This window comes from Lepidochelys kempii, chromosome 5 (genome assembly GCF_965140265.1).
Source record: "Lepidochelys kempii isolate rLepKem1 chromosome 5, rLepKem1.hap2, whole genome shotgun sequence".
Taxonomy (NCBI): domain Eukaryota; kingdom Metazoa; phylum Chordata; order Testudines; family Cheloniidae; genus Lepidochelys; species Lepidochelys kempii.
This window is the reverse complement of record NC_133260.1, coordinates 99,795,945-99,814,866: the sequence shown is the minus strand read 5'-3', so window position 1 is coordinate 99,814,866 and position 18,922 is coordinate 99,795,945. Positions and strand designations below refer to the sequence as shown.

Below are 18,922 nucleotides of genomic sequence, written 5' to 3'. Positions count from 1 at the left end.
GGCTTGGATATTACCTGTCTTAAGTTATTTATTGTTTTTAATGTGTTTTATTTTTATAATTATATTACATCACTCTTTTCATGATCCTCCTTTGTCTTTTTATCTGAGCAGATAAACATGAAAGACAATAGACATGCTAAATATGTTGAAAATCACATTTCAGCAAATGATATGAGGGCCTTTGTTTTTGAAAGTCAAGAAGACATGGAAATATTTCTTCGGGAGGCAAGTACTCAGTCATATAACATGTAAAAATGTAGCTTAAAATAAATAATATTGATGCAGGAACCCTCCAGTTTAGAGCCTACTTATTATGATCACTAAGTAATTTATGCACTATGTAATAATACATTTGCTAGGTAAGATCAATTTTTTTGTAAACTGTACTGAGACCACAGATATACAGACTCCCACCTGATTTTTCTCTTGCATAATTTAAATAAGAGCAAGATTTTTCAAAATCCAGAGAGGAGGATTTTTTGCTCTTGCATCCCTGTGCATCTGACTCATACCTGGCTCAGCTATTTGGGTGGGACAGTGGGCTCTGCATTTGACTGTCAGTGACTGCTGCTGATTTGACTAATGTATTTTCTGAAAAATGTATTTTCACCATTTTCTGCATGGTGGTAGTTAGGTAGTATATGGAGAACTCAGCTGGTTGGGGCACCACAGTTGTGGGCTTTTGTGGATACTTGCATATGTTTTAGTGGTTTGTGTTCCTTTCATGTTTGTCTTGAGACTCCTTTTTTACTGGATATTTCAGCTTGTCTAGTAAATTGAAATTGAAAATGTATATATTTAAGGAATTGGTAAAAAGATCAGTTAAACATCTGGAGGGGTTAGTTCACATCTATATTACATATTTACCAGATGCTGATGCAGAAAGGATCTTCTTTCTACAGTAACTCATTTCTGTTCAGGATTTTGAAGATCACCAAGGAAACATTGCTAAGGAGATTGATCATTAATGGGGGAAAAAACATAGGGAGGACTTCTTTCTTCTCTTCGTTTACCGGCTAACTGACCACAGTTTTCTGCTAACTGAATGTAGAGAAAAGGAAAAAGCCTTAATGGATGTAAATAGCTTTGGTTATCATGTGGGAATCAGAATAATTTCAAATGCATGGTTGGGAGATTAAATCAATTTAAAGGAAATGTTTGCTTCTATGAAATACATCTTTTTCATACATTAGTATCATTTTAACTTACTATCTTGTTTGGTGTAACATTTAGGTGCGTGACCATCAGAAATTAAAAGTTAATACTGTATGTGCACCCGCTGAGTCATGTGCTGAAAATAGACCTTCAAGATCAGTTGAAGAGTTGCAGTAAGCAATAAAATACTTAACCTTAAAACTATTGTCAACATTGAATGTTTTGGTCTCAGTGCAAAATGATGTAGCTGTGCATGATGCTCTTTTTTTTTTTTTTTTTTTGGCAAATCAAACTCTTACCTTAAGATCTAATGTTTTTTTTTCTTTCTGAATATTTGTGTTAACTTGTCATAAACAAAAATGGTTAAAGATCTATTTGTGATTTTCACCTTTTCTCTTCCTTAGCCAATATGGTGTTTTCTCTTATTTACGAGAGTTATTTGATGCTCCTCATCCTGTGATGAGTTACCTTTGTTCCCAGTATCGTGTTCATGATGTCCCTGTGGGAACTGAGAAGACCAGAAGCATGATTGAAAGGGTGAGAGGTGCTAAATAACATGAGTAGGACTATGATTTTCTTAAGACCATATTTAGGAAAGTTGCTGCAAAGTCGACATGAAAAAAGTTGTTGTAATGGGTGTTATTTTGGGTACAAATAGAAAACCAAGAATAGTAGCTTACATTATGAGTAGATTTTAACACATTGGAGCAAACTATTGGTTGCAGTGCTTCACAGGAAGTTAAATGTTCATCTTACCCTAGTAATGCACTAATCAAATCTCTAAAACTCAGAGGTTTATTATGGTAAAAAGTCAAAACTATTAATCTGTTTTATAGTAACCAAGTAAGCTTTTTGGGGGGTCAGGCCTGAGAGTTTCTGGGTACTTTTAAAGTAAAATAACTTACAAACAGTTACTAGCTTTCCAAATTTTAAAATAAATGTTTTCATTTTGGAGCTAGGAAATCTCATGACCCCTACTTAAAACAGTGAACTATTGAGAGCAGTAATTGAAAGGTACTTTCTGCTTGAAATGTCTTGTATCTAATATAGTATTGTAACCTCCTCACTGTATTATTTGTTTTGATAAAGGAAATACAGAAAATTTAGAAAAAAGAACAGGAGGACTTGTGGCACCCTAGAGACTAACAAACTTATTTGAGCATAAGCTTTCGTGAGCATCTGATGAAGTGAGCTGTAGCTGACGAAAGTGCCACAAGTCCTCCTTTTCTTTTTGTGGATACAGACTAACACGGCTGCTACTCTGAAACCTGTCAGAAAATTTAGACTTGTTTTAAATGGGCTTACAGAAAGAGTCACCTTCCTGGGAAGCCTGTGTGCGTGCTCGCTCGCTCTCCTCACCCCATACCTCAGTCAGTGCTGAATTATGCATTCAAGATTTGCACTTGTAACTGTAATAAGAAATACGCCTTTCAGGACCAGTAGTTCTGTTTGTGGTGAACAGTTGCTTTTCACCTTGCACAGAGAATGGGATCCCAATGTGAAAAATTGCTTTTTCTTCTGGGGTATGGTTGGAAATTCACATTTTCTAAGGGAGCCTGTTGCCCTCAATAGGGAGAAAGGGAAAATTAATGCTCATTCAAGGAATAAGGTCTACAAGCAGGGAAGCTTGCCCCTTCTTTGTGGGAGAGGGGTTATCTCTCTCTGTCTCTCTCTCCATCCTCATATGGTAGGGAGAGAACAGCAGGGTAGATGAGATGGCAGAAGATAAGAAATTCCTCTTCATCTCCCTATTTTGAAGGACCTATCTACTGGTCTTGAAGCCTATTCTTTTGATGGGGAGGAAAGAGGAGTCACTTGTTATGTGATCAAGATTTGCTGGAGTTCATGCCTATGTCCAAAATGTGTCTTGGGTGCATTAACTGAGGAGAGCTGGCAGCTGCTCCTCAACTCTGATGGGAATCATGCTTCCCATGTGAGAAATGACACTTCTCCACATATCCTCTTTCGGGCAAGGTTATTTGATCTCTCCCCCATCACCACAGGCAATGGGAAGGGAAGACAGCAGGCTGCTTGCACTTACTGGAAGGTGAAAGAAGTCCAAAAAACTTTTTTCTCCTTTTCTGGCAACTCATCTTATGAGCACAGATGAAGAGGAGCCCCCAGTTCACCAACCCAGTGTGTTCATGATGTGTCTGGGGTAGAACAGCAGTTTTAAAATATCTGTGAAGGGAATGCTTTCAAGTATTAAGTGGGTCCCCCCATGCCCTCGACAGGGAACTAATCACACTCCCAATTCATTACTCAGGGTGGCAGGTGAGAGAATCCCACCAGTTCCAATTTGCCTACTGATCATATGATAGGCTATTTATTCTGAAACAAAAGCTCCTCTTGCAGCACTTACCTAATATTTGATACCGTTTGAAATCCTAAATGATACTTTCTGTAGCCCAGAACAGGAGCTAATAACTTTTCTACTGTGGTTGCACAAACATGAAATTTCAAACATTAATAATTTGAAATCTTTTCCTTCACTTAAACTTCTCCTGATTTTTCTTTCCTCTGCTGTGTGGACCACAGTTATGTGAGGTGTTATGTGTATTTTATATTGGCTGTTTTGAGTTATTTGGGCACCACAACTGTGTGGGTTTTTTTTTTTTTGTTTTTTTTTGGGGGTTTTTTTTTTCAGTGAAATGTGTGGTATTCCTCATGCTCTCATAATAACTCTAATATTTAAATCAATTTTGCTGAAACATTGCAAATAAATTAATTTTGGGGCTCAGCCCAAGCATGGGAAGCTTTACTCATAGACTGAAGGAGAAAAAATAGTTAGAATGGAATTGCCCTCTCAACCTTAAGGTGAACTGCAAAGCAAAATGAAGACTTAGTTAAGCACAGATTTCAGTACTCAGTAACTTCACAGTATCCAGGTTGTGGGGAGAATTCTGTACAGAGATTTTTAATAAATAATTTTCAAATTATTTTCCATTCTGGAAACTTCTTGATTCATCATGGTTGATTGAGGATGTCACATAATCCTTCTGAATATTGCAGTACCATGGGTTGTATTGAGGCTTCCCTTATTTCTGATGTCTCCACCTTGAGCGTCTTCAGTGAATCATGAAGTACGAGATATCAGGGAAGGTATGAGATTTTAAAAGAATAATGATAAATGATAAATTCCACACCTCCTTTCAGGTGTCTGTTCTTAATCTAAGTCTCAGTTTTGCTTTGGGATTCACCTTAAACGCCAACTCTTTAGAACACCATAATAGACATTTACATAGCATCTTTCTTCTCCAAAAATCTGAAAGAACTACCTATATAATTTTGTGTCTATACAGGAGTCATTCACTCGTCACAGAAGCACAGCAGTTGTTTTACTGTGTATGATAACACAGAATGAGTGTGATATGGTTTTTTTTAATTGCTATTTTAATTCAGTCGGCAAAAACTTCAAATTCAATGATGCAACAAACTTGTTTAATCTCCTTTATGCAATGGCATGTTCATAAACCAGAAACTTGACTAATTTTAGTATTCCCACTCCAAATCATAGTTAGTTTTTTATTTTCTAGCCTGAAAATAATCTTCCTTGTTCAGAACAGGTGAGCCTTACATAAGATTTTTGTCAAATGGCTTTGGTTTTCATGTTTAGGTCATACAAGAAACCAAATTTAAGCAAATCTACACAGCAGAAGAAAGATATTCAGTGAAAGTGTCTGCTTATACAAACCAAACTATTTCTAGTAACACATCCCTGAGACCAGCGCAGTTTCTCACTGTCACAGTAGATGCAGATGAAAGAAGGCAGTTGGAAAACCAACTAAAGGTAGGTTGTTTTATTTTAGTGTTTAGAAAAAAAATTCTAAATTACGTAGATTGAAATACTGCCAATTTTTTGTTCAATAAAACTATTATTTGGCCTGAATCTGGTATGATTGTAATGAGAATATTAAAGATTTTTTGTGCCACTATTTACTATAGGATATTAATAGACGTTTCCAGTTACGGGATTCTCAATTGCATACGTTATATGAGAGGCAGAAGTATCTGGAACGCAAAGATAATGAGCTGAGACAGCAAAAGAAGGAGCATTTGGAGAGAAAAAACAAAAGGAAACAACTGGAATCAAAAATTAGTATGAAACACGATAGGTACGACTTCTGATGAGCCTGTTTGATTGCAAATATTTTCTCTTACTGAGACGACATTAAGATGCAGAAATAAGTCTGAAGTATTAACATCAGTTATGATTTTGTATATCGGTGACTAGGGCTATTTCAGTAACAAAATGGAAATAACAAGCAATCTCTAAAATGTGTCTTGGCTACCTCTAGCCCATTGATTCTGACAAGATATAATTTATTCTTAAGAACTGGTTGGCAGCTGGGCTTCAGAAATGGGGTGGTATAGGTGATGCAGAGGCTTGATTCTCCTACCTTTCACTTGTGAAATATAGGTTCATCTGTGATTGAGGTCACCAGTGAGAATATATTTATTCTCTTAAGCCTGATCTACACAGTTTTGTATACCGGTGAAACTCTTTCTGATACAAATGAGGAGGGGGATGATTTTAAAAAAAAAAAATTATACTGGATGTTATGCCAGGTTAAAGGTACCTTTGTTCTCTAATAGTTTTTATTTATTTTTCCCTTATAGGAATAAGGATACCGATATAAGCACCTTTTATACTGGTATACATGCATCTGCACTAGTTGGTTATACACTTTAACTACCAATATAGTTAAAGCAGTACAACCTTTGTGTATAGACAAACCCTTAATCTAGTTTCCCATGGGTGTTTTGGTCTGTTACAAGATGATCACACAATTTTACATGATCAGCAAAGATGTTACCTGATCTTTGTTTCATAAACACTTGAAAAAACAAACTGAAGCCTCAACCTTAAAAGGGTTCATCTTCAAATATTCTCTTAGTACTCGCATGAAACATCATTATATTATTTTTTTGCTGATGAGATGGGAAATAAAGTACATTATAGCAAGTGCCACAAAGATAAATGGACTGACCTAAATGTGGTTATGTAGCGTCCTTGCATCTTAGTGTTACAATGTTGCTTCATTTTCTTAGGACATCATTAGAGGATAAAGTACAGACAGCGGTTTCTAAATTCAGATTCAGTTCTGCTTTGTTGTCCAGTCAGAATGGGTTATAGCATATTAAACCTTCCTCCCAGAAACTAATCCTGTCCATTAATCTCTATTAGTCCAGTGAAGACAAAATTCTGAAGTTTCTCTTTAATTCAGATCTCCTAATCAGTTGTATGTTGCACTACTTCAGTACCAGAAAACTGTCATTCTTTTTCTTAAGGTTTATTATATAGTGGAGAAAATATTTTTCCTCAATAAAAAGAGGAGGCAAATAATTTTTGAAGTTTTGTGCTAATGTATAACCACTCTTAAAATATTTGACCAAAATTTTGAAACCTGGACTCCCGAAAAAGTGGCCAAATTTTCTGAATTCAGTGGGAGCTGCAGATATTCAGCATCTCTGAAAATCAAGCCACTGTTATTTAAGAGCCTAACTTTGGGAAACAAGGCTTAAAAACATAGGCCAAAATTTCCAAACTCTCCTCTGCAGTGAGAGCAATAATAGAAGATAAGTAGCTGTTTTTCATAAATTAATACATAGAACAGAAATTAAAGAAAACAGCCTTAACTCTTACTTAAAATGATGCAATGAACGGGGGGAAAATTGGTTTCATCTTGTTGGGAACACACACTTTTAAAACGCCTTAATTGTAATTATATCCTCATTGAATGATATCATTACAGGGTAGAGTTAGGGTTGTTTGAGTGTCTTAATTGTGCATTACTTGCCTTAACGTGTTCAGATTTCTTACAGGTGTAATCGTAATTCTGAATTTCTTGGGTTGAAAATGCTTGGTTTGGGGATACTTACAACATCCTTGTCATATTCTTTACTCTAAAATTAAGCCTAGTCTACACTTAAAACTTAGGTCAACCTAGCTTCATCACTCAGGCCTGTGAAAGTTTTTGCAGCCCTGTGTGATATAGTTAGGTTGACCTAACCCCCACTGTAGACACAGCTAGGTTGACAGAAGAATTCTTACATCAATCTAGCTACCGCCTCTCAGAGAGGTGGATTACCTACATCGACAGAAAAACCCCTTCTGTCAATGTAGGAAGCGTCTACACTACCATGCTCCGGCAGCACATCTGCAGCACCATAGTTGTGTGGCTGTAGCGTCTGTAGTGCAAACATACCCTTAGTGATACATACTCTCAACCTCAACAGTCAAAAGGCTCTTTATTACAGTATCTGATAGCTGTATAGTTATCATGTAGAAGAATCTAAGTTCTGGAATAGGATAAATTCAGTTTTGGGTTTGAAATGGTGTTCTAATCCATAGAGCAACATTATCACCTTTTTTGGAAAGCTGACCTGCATTTAGTCTGCTTACAGACAATAGAAAAAGGAAATGGAGGAAGAATGTAAGATTTGTTTTAGAACCATAATTAAGAGTGGTTTCAGAGTAACAGCCGTGTTAGTCTGTATTCGCAAAAAGAAAAGGAGTACTTGTGGCACCTTAGAGACTAACCAATTTATTTGAGCATAAGCTTTCGCGAGCTACAGCTCACTTCATCGGATGCATACTGTGGAAAGTGTAGAAGATCTTTTTATACACACAAAGCATGAAAAAATACCTCTCCCCACCCCACTCTCCTGCTGGTAATAGCTTTGTGTGTATAAAAAGATCTTCTACACTTTCCACAGTATGCATCCAATGAAGTGAGCTGTAGCTCACGAAAGCTTATGCTCAAATAAATTGGTTAGTCTCTAAGGTGCCACAAGTACTGCTTTTCTTTTTATAATTAAGAATGAGATCCCTTTTACAGATAACATTTTCTGCTGAATTTTTTTACAGAATCCTTTAGGATGGGAGGAGCAGGAAGTCAAGAGGCAGAAAAATAGATTTCCCCTTTTTCTTTATTTAGTAAGGGCAGTTGGACCTCTTCTAATTTTCAATGTATTCATTTATGATGGACCCTTTAGGATTAAGAACCTAGGTATCTCAGCATGATTTAATCAGTATTAATAATAAATTGTTTTCTTTCATAGTTTGAAACAGATGGAGCAAGATGCCATCAATCTAGAAGAGGAGTCTCAACAAACAAATGCCAGGATCAAAGAAATTAATATCCAAAAAGCAAAGCTTGTTACAGAATTAATGCAACTCATAAAGGTATGGCTCCTTCTTAGCTTTATACACATTTTTCCTTGTTGTGAGGGGCCTAGTATAGTTAAAAAATAAAAATAAAAAAGGGGGAGGGAGTAGAGCCTGCCTTAATAGTGGGAGGTGTTTTGAAATGTAGGTTTTTATTTTTAAAAGAGCTAAGTTTACTTCTGCTACATGAAGATGTGCTTCGGTTTGAACATAGCCCATATAAACTCTTTCCACTTTCTGTTGTTGGCATGCAGAGTTTACTACATGTGTACTTTAAATATTATAAACTGACTTGGATAAAAGCTGCCATCTTGCTGGCTTAAGAGGCTTCCAGCCCATGAAATTGCCTAGCAAACATATGTGCAGTATATAACCTTTTCACCAAATTTCTTCTATTACCATATACATTTTTAAATTAATTTTATTTTCCTTAGATCTCTTTCTTACCGTTACTTCTATATGAACATATTTTCTTGGTCCTACAAAAAATACCCTAGTTTATGATAATTAAAAAAGAATCTTTTCAGTATTTTTTTTCTAGTTTGTTTATTTTGTCTTTTTGACAGCACTTGTGCATGTTTCATTTGTGTTTCCTCTGCATAGTTAATTTGTCTACTTCAGGTGGGTTTTTCACACAGCACCTGAGACTACCCCGCCCTTCTTTACAAACTGTAAACTGCAATTGTAAAATCACAAAAATCAAGAAGGGGTCAGGTGCAGTAGCTGAAATTACTTTGAACTCAGGTTTTTAAAGAATGGACTCGTTTTCAATTTGTCTGTAGCCCTTCAATAATTTTAAACTCCTTGGAATAATGAATCAGTCATACATATTTTAAAATACTGTGAACACCTTTGTTGTTGTATAAATGGTAATGGCCACTTGTTTGGGAAAGGTAGAGAACCATAAAATAAAATCCTTAAGTTTTAATAATCAAAGTAGATATTCTTCCTGCTCCTTAATCATCTTCTTCAATTCCCAGGACTTTTTGGGGGACTGCTTATGCTAAATGGTCTCCTGTGAAAGCCTTCAGTTGTTTCCTACCACCTTTGGGGGTGAGTGTTTTTGTGGATACAGACTAACACAGCTACCCCTCTAATTCTTTTTTTGGGTGTTGCCTGTGAAATAATGCTGGTTCTATTGCACTGAGTAACCAGCGTTAAAAGAAGCTTCTGCTTACCATGTCAAACAGATGAGTTGTTTTGGAGTATATTGGTAAGCCCTGAATGGCAGAGGTTGGAGTCTTTCACGGATCATGTAGGGTCATCTGGCTGAAGCAGCTTCGAAAACCACAGAGAATTGCAGAAGATAACCAATTTTAAGGCACGGTGGGCCCCCAGGGTTCGCAAATTACTTTTAAAAAGTAATTTTGTATAGGTAATATGCTGTTATTAAGCAAATACTTTTTCAAAAGCAGTATTATTTTCATAAAAATTTTTCTAAATTAAAATTTTAAAATATCAATTTATAAGAACAGCATCGCACTCTAGGATGACTGTGTTTATCAGTCAACATACATGCTTCTTGGGTGCAGTTAGCGTTCCTCTGCTTCTCATACACAGCACAACTAAAGTGGCATGTACAGTTATAGACCAGTGAACACCCTGTGTGGAAGAGTATTTTATTCTTCTCCTCCCACTACCCCATAGCAAACTGGCTTTCTAATATACTTTCTATTCCTTAGCAATACAGATTGGAGGGTGTTTGATTGCCCAGCTGCATGGAAGAATAAAAAGAAAAGGAGTACTTGTGGCACTTTAGAGTACCACAAGTACTCCTTTTCTTTTTGCAAATACAGACTAACACAGCTGCTACTCTGAAACCTGGAAGAATGATAGTTGTTAATTACGGGTCACAGAAATGTATATGGATTATACAACAGTTTAGGCTACACAACCATCTCAGTACCGTGTTTCAAATGAACAGTAAAATTCTGAGCCAAATTAACAGGCTACTGCTATGTACTGTCTCTTTAAAGGAGTAGTGAGTGTTCAAGTGAGAAGGACTAGATACTGCAGAAAGAAGTTTTGGGGGGAGAACTTGGTGCTGGAAGGGTTGTTGAGGTCCTCCTGAAAAGAGTAACTGAATAGTGAAAGCCTGCATGCTTGTATGCTGGCTGTTGGTGTCAGGGCTGTGAGCTACCGCAGCATAGTATTCTAGGCAACCAGAGTTGCAAAGCAGGTGGTGAGTGTGAACTCCTTGCTGACCTGGGTGAACCCCAAAGTGTGACACAGTAAGTAATTGGTTTTTCCCTCTTTTTGTTGCAGAACTTTAGCTCTTGTTTTCCCCTTAAATAGCTGTAACCTTTAAAAATTGTACACTTTTTTCAAATAATATAATCTTTCTTAGGTTTTTTAATAAGTTACTTCACAATTTTTGTAACTTTAAAGCAGAGGATTTTCCTAGATGTTGTTTACATAACCTTCACAGCTGTAAGTAATGTTAAAAAAACAAATCTGTATGTTTAGTTGCACATCCCACACACCAGCAAAGCTCTGCTTTTTCTACAAAACAAATCAGACGTTTAGCAAACACCTTGCTGCTTCAAGAAACAGACTGAAAACAGAACTGGGCTGGAGAGCTGAATCTGGAGTCCAGAACTTCGTTTAAAAATTGATATCTTGTAATCTGGTTTGTAAAGCCTGATGCTGCTGACAATATCAGTTTTGAGTGTTTCATGACAAAAGAGAGATGATTTTTTGTGTTTTGCTCTGCAGAATTGCATAACATTGAACATCCTCAAAGTGGATTTGGTTCTTCAGAGCACTACAGTGAATTCCAAGAAGAATAGACTAGAATCTGATTATAAAGCAGCAACTGTACAACTAAGAGCTTTAGAGGTAAGCTTTGTTTTTTATTTCTCAGTGTATTGGTAAATCAACTTTGAAAACACACTTTTTGCCCGGAAGCCTCCCCACTCAGGAATGGGCTGCTTCTGTTCCCTTTCTTAATAAAAGGTATCTCTACTCCTGATGCTAAGGTTTTTGTGCTTTCCGAAGCTTGCATCAGTTCTCTAGTCCCTTTTCCTTCCAGGTGAAAAGGAGCTTTGCTTCCCCATGATAACCAAGATGGCTATCTCTTCTGTGAAGATGTGCCCTAAGCATTTTAAACAGTGTGAAGCTGGCATAATATCCTGCATAGCCCAATCTGTCATTTAGAAATGTCATTTTCCTCCAGTGAGTAGCTCCAGTTGGGACCAATCTCCCAGAACTGACACTTGGTAGTGGACTGACCCAAATGGGACATGTCAGGGTCCTGATGAAGATCTGGAGGAAAGCACATTCAAGTAGGATAGGGCTGAGACCCTAGTTCTCCATAGCTGTTTTCCTTATCCCTTTTATTAAACTCCTGCCTTTGGGGAGGCCTAGTGGAATGAGTAGGAACAAGTTTCTTCCCCATTGCCATTTCTCTTACACTGTGACTTTTAAATGTTAGGAAGTAGTGTACTAAATGTTCCACATAAACTAATTTTATGGAGGAATTTAGCATATATGGTAGACATGAGAAGTTTCATAATTTCTGGTTTGATTCTGCAAGTAAAAAACTCCATTTCCTGGCAGTGAGAATTTGGGTGTGCAAGAGGGGTCTATATTTTCAGTTCACCTGTGACCTGAATCAGCATCACTTGTTGGACAACTTCATATAGCAGAAAAGTTGAAATAATAAAATAAAGCTTTCAAGAAACTACAGGCAAAGGTACAGAGACTGGTGCACAGAAGAAGTAATTAGTATGAGGTGTTACAGAAATTATGTAGTGAAACTAAATTAAAACCTACACATTATGATTAAACATAAAATTAATTGTCAAACAATCAACAAAGACAGCCACAGATCACGTTACTCTTGCTACCATTAGTGAAGATCAGAGCAGGGGACAATTAAAAAAAAAAAAAAAAAAACCAAACCAGTGGCGCCTGCAGCCATATGCACGTTACACATGGTGCGTACCATTGGTGGGGTAGAGCTGCTCTGGTGCCAGGCACCCCAACCTGAGTGACACTGGAACACTGCACAGTGGCTCACAATGCCACTCTGAAATTTGACTCTGTCATGATGGAGGGGTGGATGGGCCAAACTTGAGTGGTGCTGTGCTGAGTTAAAGTGAGAGTGGTTCAATTCTGCATACCATGTGAAAAATTTCTGGTGGTACCCCTGGGAGAAACTGAACTCTTGCTAACATTGCATTTATTAATAATGTTTCTCTTATTAAAAGTTGTTAGTCTTTAAAATATGGTTATAAGACTTGAATGGCCCACAAAACCCAATTCACTCCCTCTTCCTGAGGAAAGAGGGCTGCATATGTTCATGTGTGAGTTGTCAGCACTGGGATTCCGTGGGAATAGCAGCACATTGGGTGTATTTTAGACACTTGGATTGAAAGGCATTTTCCTTCCCAACGTGTGTGCTTCAGAATGTGTCACGTTAGTAGCAACAGATTTGTGGGGTTTTTTGTTTGTCATGGCAGCTCAAGTCAGAACCTTAGTATTATTTTAACAACTTTTTGTAATTAATTTGTCTAATGAGCATGAGAAGCAAATGTGTGTTTATGACCCATATTGAACAGTAGGGAGGATTGTTAGCCCCATCTGCTCATTACATAATTGGCACAGTCGCCTTTGTGTTTATGATGATTGTAAGAGATTTGCTAATTGTCTTGCTTTGATAGCTTGTTAATTTTTAGGTTCATTTGGTGTAATTTTTTTAAATGATTGCTATTAAACTCTGTATGTATGTTGTTGTTTTTTCTTTTAGGCCAAGTTTGAAGAAAATGCAAATTCTGTTTTCCTTCTGTATGAATTGCCCATCTTTAATTATTTAAATACTGTCACTAAGAATGCATTCAAACACACATTCATGAGAAAATATTGGCTACTGGCTACTATATTTTCTTTGACTAGTTTCTCATTTCCCACAAAACCAATTGCACTCCTTACGAATGTAGAATGTGAGAGGGTTCTAGTATCCAGTAGCGTGCCTTTCATTAGCTATGTCTTAGCTCCACTCTAGCATAGACTAACCCACTGCCCAGACTAAACTCTCTCTCTTCCTGAATTAGTTCTTATATTGTCAGCTGAAATAACAGTAACACATAGGTCACTCTAAGCCTTCTCCCTTAAACTAGAATTTCCCTCTAGGACCTATCTATTCTAGACAGTAATTCCCTGTGCCCAGAGGGGCGTGCCCAAAGGGGCACATCCCTTATATCCAGGATGGGATTAACTGTACTTGCCAAATGTTAGCATTTCCATGAAGTATTTGAACACATAATAACTGGATGGGCCTATAGAAGGTTCCACATGTACGTACTTATATACATACATAAGGGTGTGTGAGGAAAATATCCATCTCATGTGGATATGATAGCCATGTAATAAATATCAGTCATGTGATAAATGAATTCATTACATACATTTGAGTGCCTCACCTACCTACTCATCCGTTTATCCTGGTATTTATTCTAACAGTTATAGCCCAGAACAGCTTCAAACACCTGCTTTTTTTCTTTTTAAAAAAATCAGCCTGCCCCAATATGTTTCCTCCTCTTCCCAGATACATGTGTTCCCCCAAAACTGCAGCTGCCCAATGGCTAGAACAGGCAAAATTCAGCCCTGTGTCTAAAAACATCACATTAAGGTCTTTTTCATGCAGCCCTGTGGGGTTATAAATGGGAGCTTCTAGCCTTTCATTATCAGAGATGACAGACTATAAAATTGACATTTTTATGTACAGAAAAGTGATATGTCATTTTCACAGGTTCTTTTGGCTTCTTTTGAACCCTGTATGTTTGGACTCATGGTAATGAAGGCAATTGGCTTTTAAAGTATTGGGATACAAAAAATAGTCCCAGTTACATTTTGAAAACTCGTTAAAATGTTCCTAAATATTTTTCTGTAATAAATAGCATGAATAAACAAATAGTGGAGCAGGTGTGGTGAGGTATGTAGGTTTTATTGACACTTATTTAGAGTGACCTGTGTAACTCATTTTTGGCTTGTGAGTAATTGAGCCATCCCAAACTTGTGACAATAAGTTTTATGCTAAACCACACCATCATGAATTCTTTCTTTCTGTCTATATGCACACACTGTTAATATTTAAAAAAAAAAAGAAAATTTAACACATTAGAGAAATCAAATGTTCAAAACTGAAAAAGGGTAGAATTAATGACAAGATGTTCCAGTTATTTGTGCTTTAAAAATACCTACATAGGGGGTTGAAAATTCCATCTTTTCTCCTGTGCTGCTGCTTTAAAATGGGTTGTTTTTATATCATTATAAAATACCTGTTCAAACTGGGTAGTTCTTTACAACTTTATATATGCAGCCTTTAATGTCTGTCTTGATTTTTTTCAGTCACAAGACTTTAAAATAGTAGTCAGGCCTTGTTTGATTTTTAAGTTGCAATGAGATCTACAAAACAAGCCTAGTTTTCAGAAATTTAGTACAGAAACTTTAAAATTCTGACTATTAAAAGCTGAATGGACTAACATTCAGGGTAACTTTTATATGGTCCTCAGGTATACAAACGACAGAGCTTGATATGATCCAGAGTCTCAAACCAAACTAGCACTGAATTAATTTAAAAAGCCTAGTATGAATGTTTTAAGATGCTGATTTAAACTTTCATAACTTTAGAACTGTTAAACTAATGTTATTAAAATTTATTTTGTCCTTAAATGGAAGGTCTCTAACTCTGTGGGTATTTTTATATTTTGTGGTTTTATTGCACCTTTTTCTGAAGATACCAAAGCACTTTAGAAAAATGTATTAAATCTCACAACACCTCTTTAAGGATGATAGAGAAGTATGATTTCCATTTTACAGAAGGTGAAACAGGCACAATGAGGTTAACTTTCCCAACTTTGTCTAACTTCAGAAATACTGAACCACTTTTGTCCGTAAAGCAGCCAAGTTTGCACGTTATGCAGGTGAACGCTTCTGCTCAGGCCTTATGGGATATGTTTTTGTCATCCGTCCATCCCATCCCATCCTGTGGTCCCGTCCCTCCCGGCCCCTCCAACACACACACCTCCAAGTGCAGAGCCTAAATGTTTGAACATATATTACACATGCTTTGGGAAGAAAATCTACTCCTTTGGACTGATAACCTAGCGTAGAAAATTTCAGTCAAAAAATATTTATGCCAAACTCTCGAACGTCTGTAAGAACTGAGGATGCGTTTGTCTTAATTTATAGCTATTACTACTACTACTGTTGTATTATTTAGAACAGTGATATGAATTAATCTAATTACATTGACAGAGTTACTTAAACAAGTTTTATTGTCAGTACCTATAGGGTGGGCAGTATATTTTTAAAATATGAACACACACTTCATCCAGTAGAATATACAAGTATTGAGTCTTTACTTAACTGTATACATTTTAAAACATTTTTGGTCCCATTTTTGTCCATGTGATTCCTGGTTTATGTAGGGGCGTAAATGTGTGAAAATTGGATGTAACTGACCATTTGTGCTTTCAACAAAAGTGAAAACAAGATCTTAGTCCCTGCCCCAAGGAGTTTACAGTCTAAAGATGTTCTAGATTTGATTGATAGATACATGTAGCACTGTTTTTCTAAATTTGCTCTTAGTCATTACTGTGAAACTGTTACTTTGTATCTTTTGCCTGTAATAGTAAAGGTAGCATATCAGAGATGAAGAGAAGTACATTATTTCCTATTTAACATACAGCTAATCTGTTTGTATAGTTTCAACTGAAATATTCCTCGTAATGCAAATCCTATTTACTAGATGGCTCTGTTATATCTAGTAGAAAAACTAGTGCTAGTTGGGAGGCATGATACAAAATAAAGAAACCCTGCGATAGTCCATCTTTTCCACCACCAAATTTTAAAGCAGAGATCTACATCTGGACCTAGGCAGAGATCAAAACCGTGGCTCTCTTTGTGAAAAACACATTCATATATTTTACAATTGTGCACTCAGTTTGATCCATTCACTCAGATCTGCCATCCCTTTTGTTTAAAAAAAAAAAAAAATTTAAAAAGCCAGAAGAAGATTGTTTTTTGAAAGGAGGGATTATTTTCAACCTCTGTAAACAATCTGCTATGATTTCACAAACCTTCTCTCTGAATCTGACATGATTACATCCAGTATGCTGGTTCTAAGGGTGATGGTGAAGTTGGAGTGTGTGAAATTGATCACTTTTGTCATTAAACTTTCTTCTGTAGTTCCCTCTCTCTAGGACTTCATGCAGGGTCACAGATTGATTGACTGTAACTGAAGGCAGTGGAGTTTTCTTTAAAATAAAACAACTTTTTATTTTAATTTCTTCTATACTAGCAACAAGTTTCTGACCTGGGTGAAAAAAAACGTGTTCTTTTGGAGAAGTGCAAGGGACTGATGAGGAAAGCTAGACAGGCGTGTAATCTCAGCCCTGATCAAGAAATTCCAAAAGATTTTCAGACTGTAAGTATTAAAAACAAAAGGCCACATTTTTATAAGGATGTAATGGCATAACATGAGGAGATACTTTCACTAGCTAAGACCGTTTTAGTGCACCTGCACCTAAAGCAAGGTAGTCCGTTTGTGAAAGCTAGATGGTGAGTTTCCAATTTCTCCTTGCTTCCTGCCCCAGGTTCTTACAGTTGTGGAGTACAAGACAGAGCAAGCACTTCCTCTTCCCCTTACGGGCTCTACCCTGCCTTTCTATGCCTTCTGCTTATTGGCCTGATCCAAAGCCCATTGAAGTCAAGTAGATCTTTCAGTTGATGTCAGTGGGCTTTGAATCAGGCCACTCGATCCCTGTTCTGATCCTCAGGTTAATTTCTTCCCTGACGACTTTAAGGGGCAAGTGCACCCCCGTTTTCAAAATCCTTGTTATATATCTTTGTAATTCTGCCCAAACAAACAAAGCCCACTTCTCAGTAAAATAAATCTGGAGTTTGTAAGACATGTTCATTTGGAAGTATGTTGAGACAAAATATGTTGGGAAAAATGTCATTTGGTGACCAGAAAATATTTTAAACACCATAACTTGAAAATTTATTAAAAGTAGGAAAAATTTTAAGAGAGATTCTATCCTGGGATGAATTGTGTGCGTAATATGAGTTTTCCAAGGGGGATATTGGGAGTAATAGGTTTGAAAATCAAAAAGAGTACTCAGATAAGTGGCCCAATTTTCAAAAATGTTGAACATCCAAAAGCTCCAGTTAAAGTTTTGGACACAGAACAGAGTTAGAACCCTTCTATAACCTGAACTTTGGACGTTCTATTGATTGATTGTTTGCACTATCTTCCACCTGTTCCAGTTGCTGTAGTCCAGGGGTGGGCAAACAATGGTCCCCGGGCCAGATCCGTCCCATCAGGGCTTTGGATCCAGCCCACGGGATTGCCACCCCCATGGTGCAGCAGGGCAAAGGCAGGCCCCCTGCCTGCCCTGATTCCATGCTGCTCCTGGAAGCAGCCGGCACCACGTCCCTGTGGCCCTTGGGGGAAGAGGGAGGCACAGGGCACTATGCGCTACCCTCGCCTGTGGTACCTCCCCCGAAGCTCCCTTTGGCTGCGGTTCCCAGGAGCGGCGCAGGACCAGGGCAGGCACGGAGCCTTCCTTAGCCCCGCTGCATGCCGCTGCCACCTGGGAGCCACTCCAGGTAAGCCCAACCCCCTGCCCTGAGCCCCCTGCTGCATACCAACCCCCTGCCGCACCCCTCCTGCACCCCAACCCCTTGCCCTGAGCCCCCTGCCACACCCCGCACCTCACCCTACACCCCCTCCCACGCTCCAACCTCCTACCCCAGCCCTCCATTCATGGCCTTGCATACAATTTCCCCACCCAGATGTGGCCCCTGGGCCAAAAAGTTTGCCCACCCCTGCTGTAGTCCCCCCATCTGCTGCTGGCCTTACTTTTCCTGCCCACAGTGCTCTGCTACAGCCTTCCCTCCCTTTGTTTTTACCTTCCCTATCTCCTCTCTATCGGCCTATTGCCTCTTTTTGTCTGTCCTTTCCTCCATTCTTTCTTCTTATTAACTCTCTTCTCCTTCCTCCAGTTCCCCCTTAATGCCACCTCTACCTTTTCCTTCACTTTAAAATCATCCTGATATAAATGCTTTAAAAAATACGTGCTAGTAAGTTTTCTTGAATGTTCTTCTTGTCTCTGACCTCTCCACCCTGCATGCTACCTAGGCCTTTCTGTTTTGTCTTCCCTCGTTACGTCAAGTATTCATTATGATTTCTTCTGGGCCGGAAGTGTATGTTTGTCTGGGAAGTACCTCTCTCCAAAGAAGTTTCCCTTTTTCTTTATTTTTTTCTTCTATCCTCCACCTAACTCCTTTATCTGTCGTTTGCTTATGCTTCTCTAAAGTAAGACTTGGTCTTGCAAAACCTTACTTGTATGAGTACATTTACTTCAATATAAAGAACTGTTCATGTAAGGATTTGCATGATCATTGTGCCCTTAAATTGTCATCTTCTCAAGAATAGGGACCATGTCTGTAAAGCAGGTGCTATATAAACTTAACTACCGCTCCACCCACACCGAACTCTCTCCCCTCAGGAATTAAGTAGTGTTTTAAGTTTAGTTAATTTTTTACACTGTTATGAAAACTGGTATATCCCATGATCACAAAAAGGTT

The 18,922-nt window shown here is 37.8% G+C and overlaps 1 protein-coding gene across 6 annotated transcripts in view; it reads left to right on the top strand.

Annotated features, from left to right (window-relative positions):
• Window positions 1-18,922, top strand: part of SMC5 (structural maintenance of chromosomes 5) — a 74,896-nt gene that overhangs the window by 39,723 nt on the left and 16,251 nt on the right. For all 6 annotated transcript variants that reach the window (XR_012159078.1, XM_073345165.1, XM_073345164.1 and 3 more), the window contains 8 exons: window positions 112-225; window positions 1,234-1,328; window positions 1,560-1,692; window positions 4,772-4,945; window positions 5,101-5,270; window positions 8,221-8,344; window positions 11,042-11,164; window positions 16,632-16,757. Coding sequence is in view for 5 of the 6 variants with exons in the window: in XM_073345165.1 (XP_073201266.1) it covers window positions 112-225; window positions 1,234-1,328; window positions 1,560-1,692; window positions 4,772-4,945; window positions 5,101-5,270; window positions 8,221-8,344; window positions 11,042-11,164; window positions 16,632-16,757 (1,059 nt within the window). In the remaining variant the exon portion in view is untranslated. The remainder of the gene's footprint in view (window positions 1-111; window positions 226-1,233; window positions 1,329-1,559; window positions 1,693-4,771; window positions 4,946-5,100; window positions 5,271-8,220; window positions 8,345-11,041; window positions 11,165-16,631; window positions 16,758-18,922) is intronic.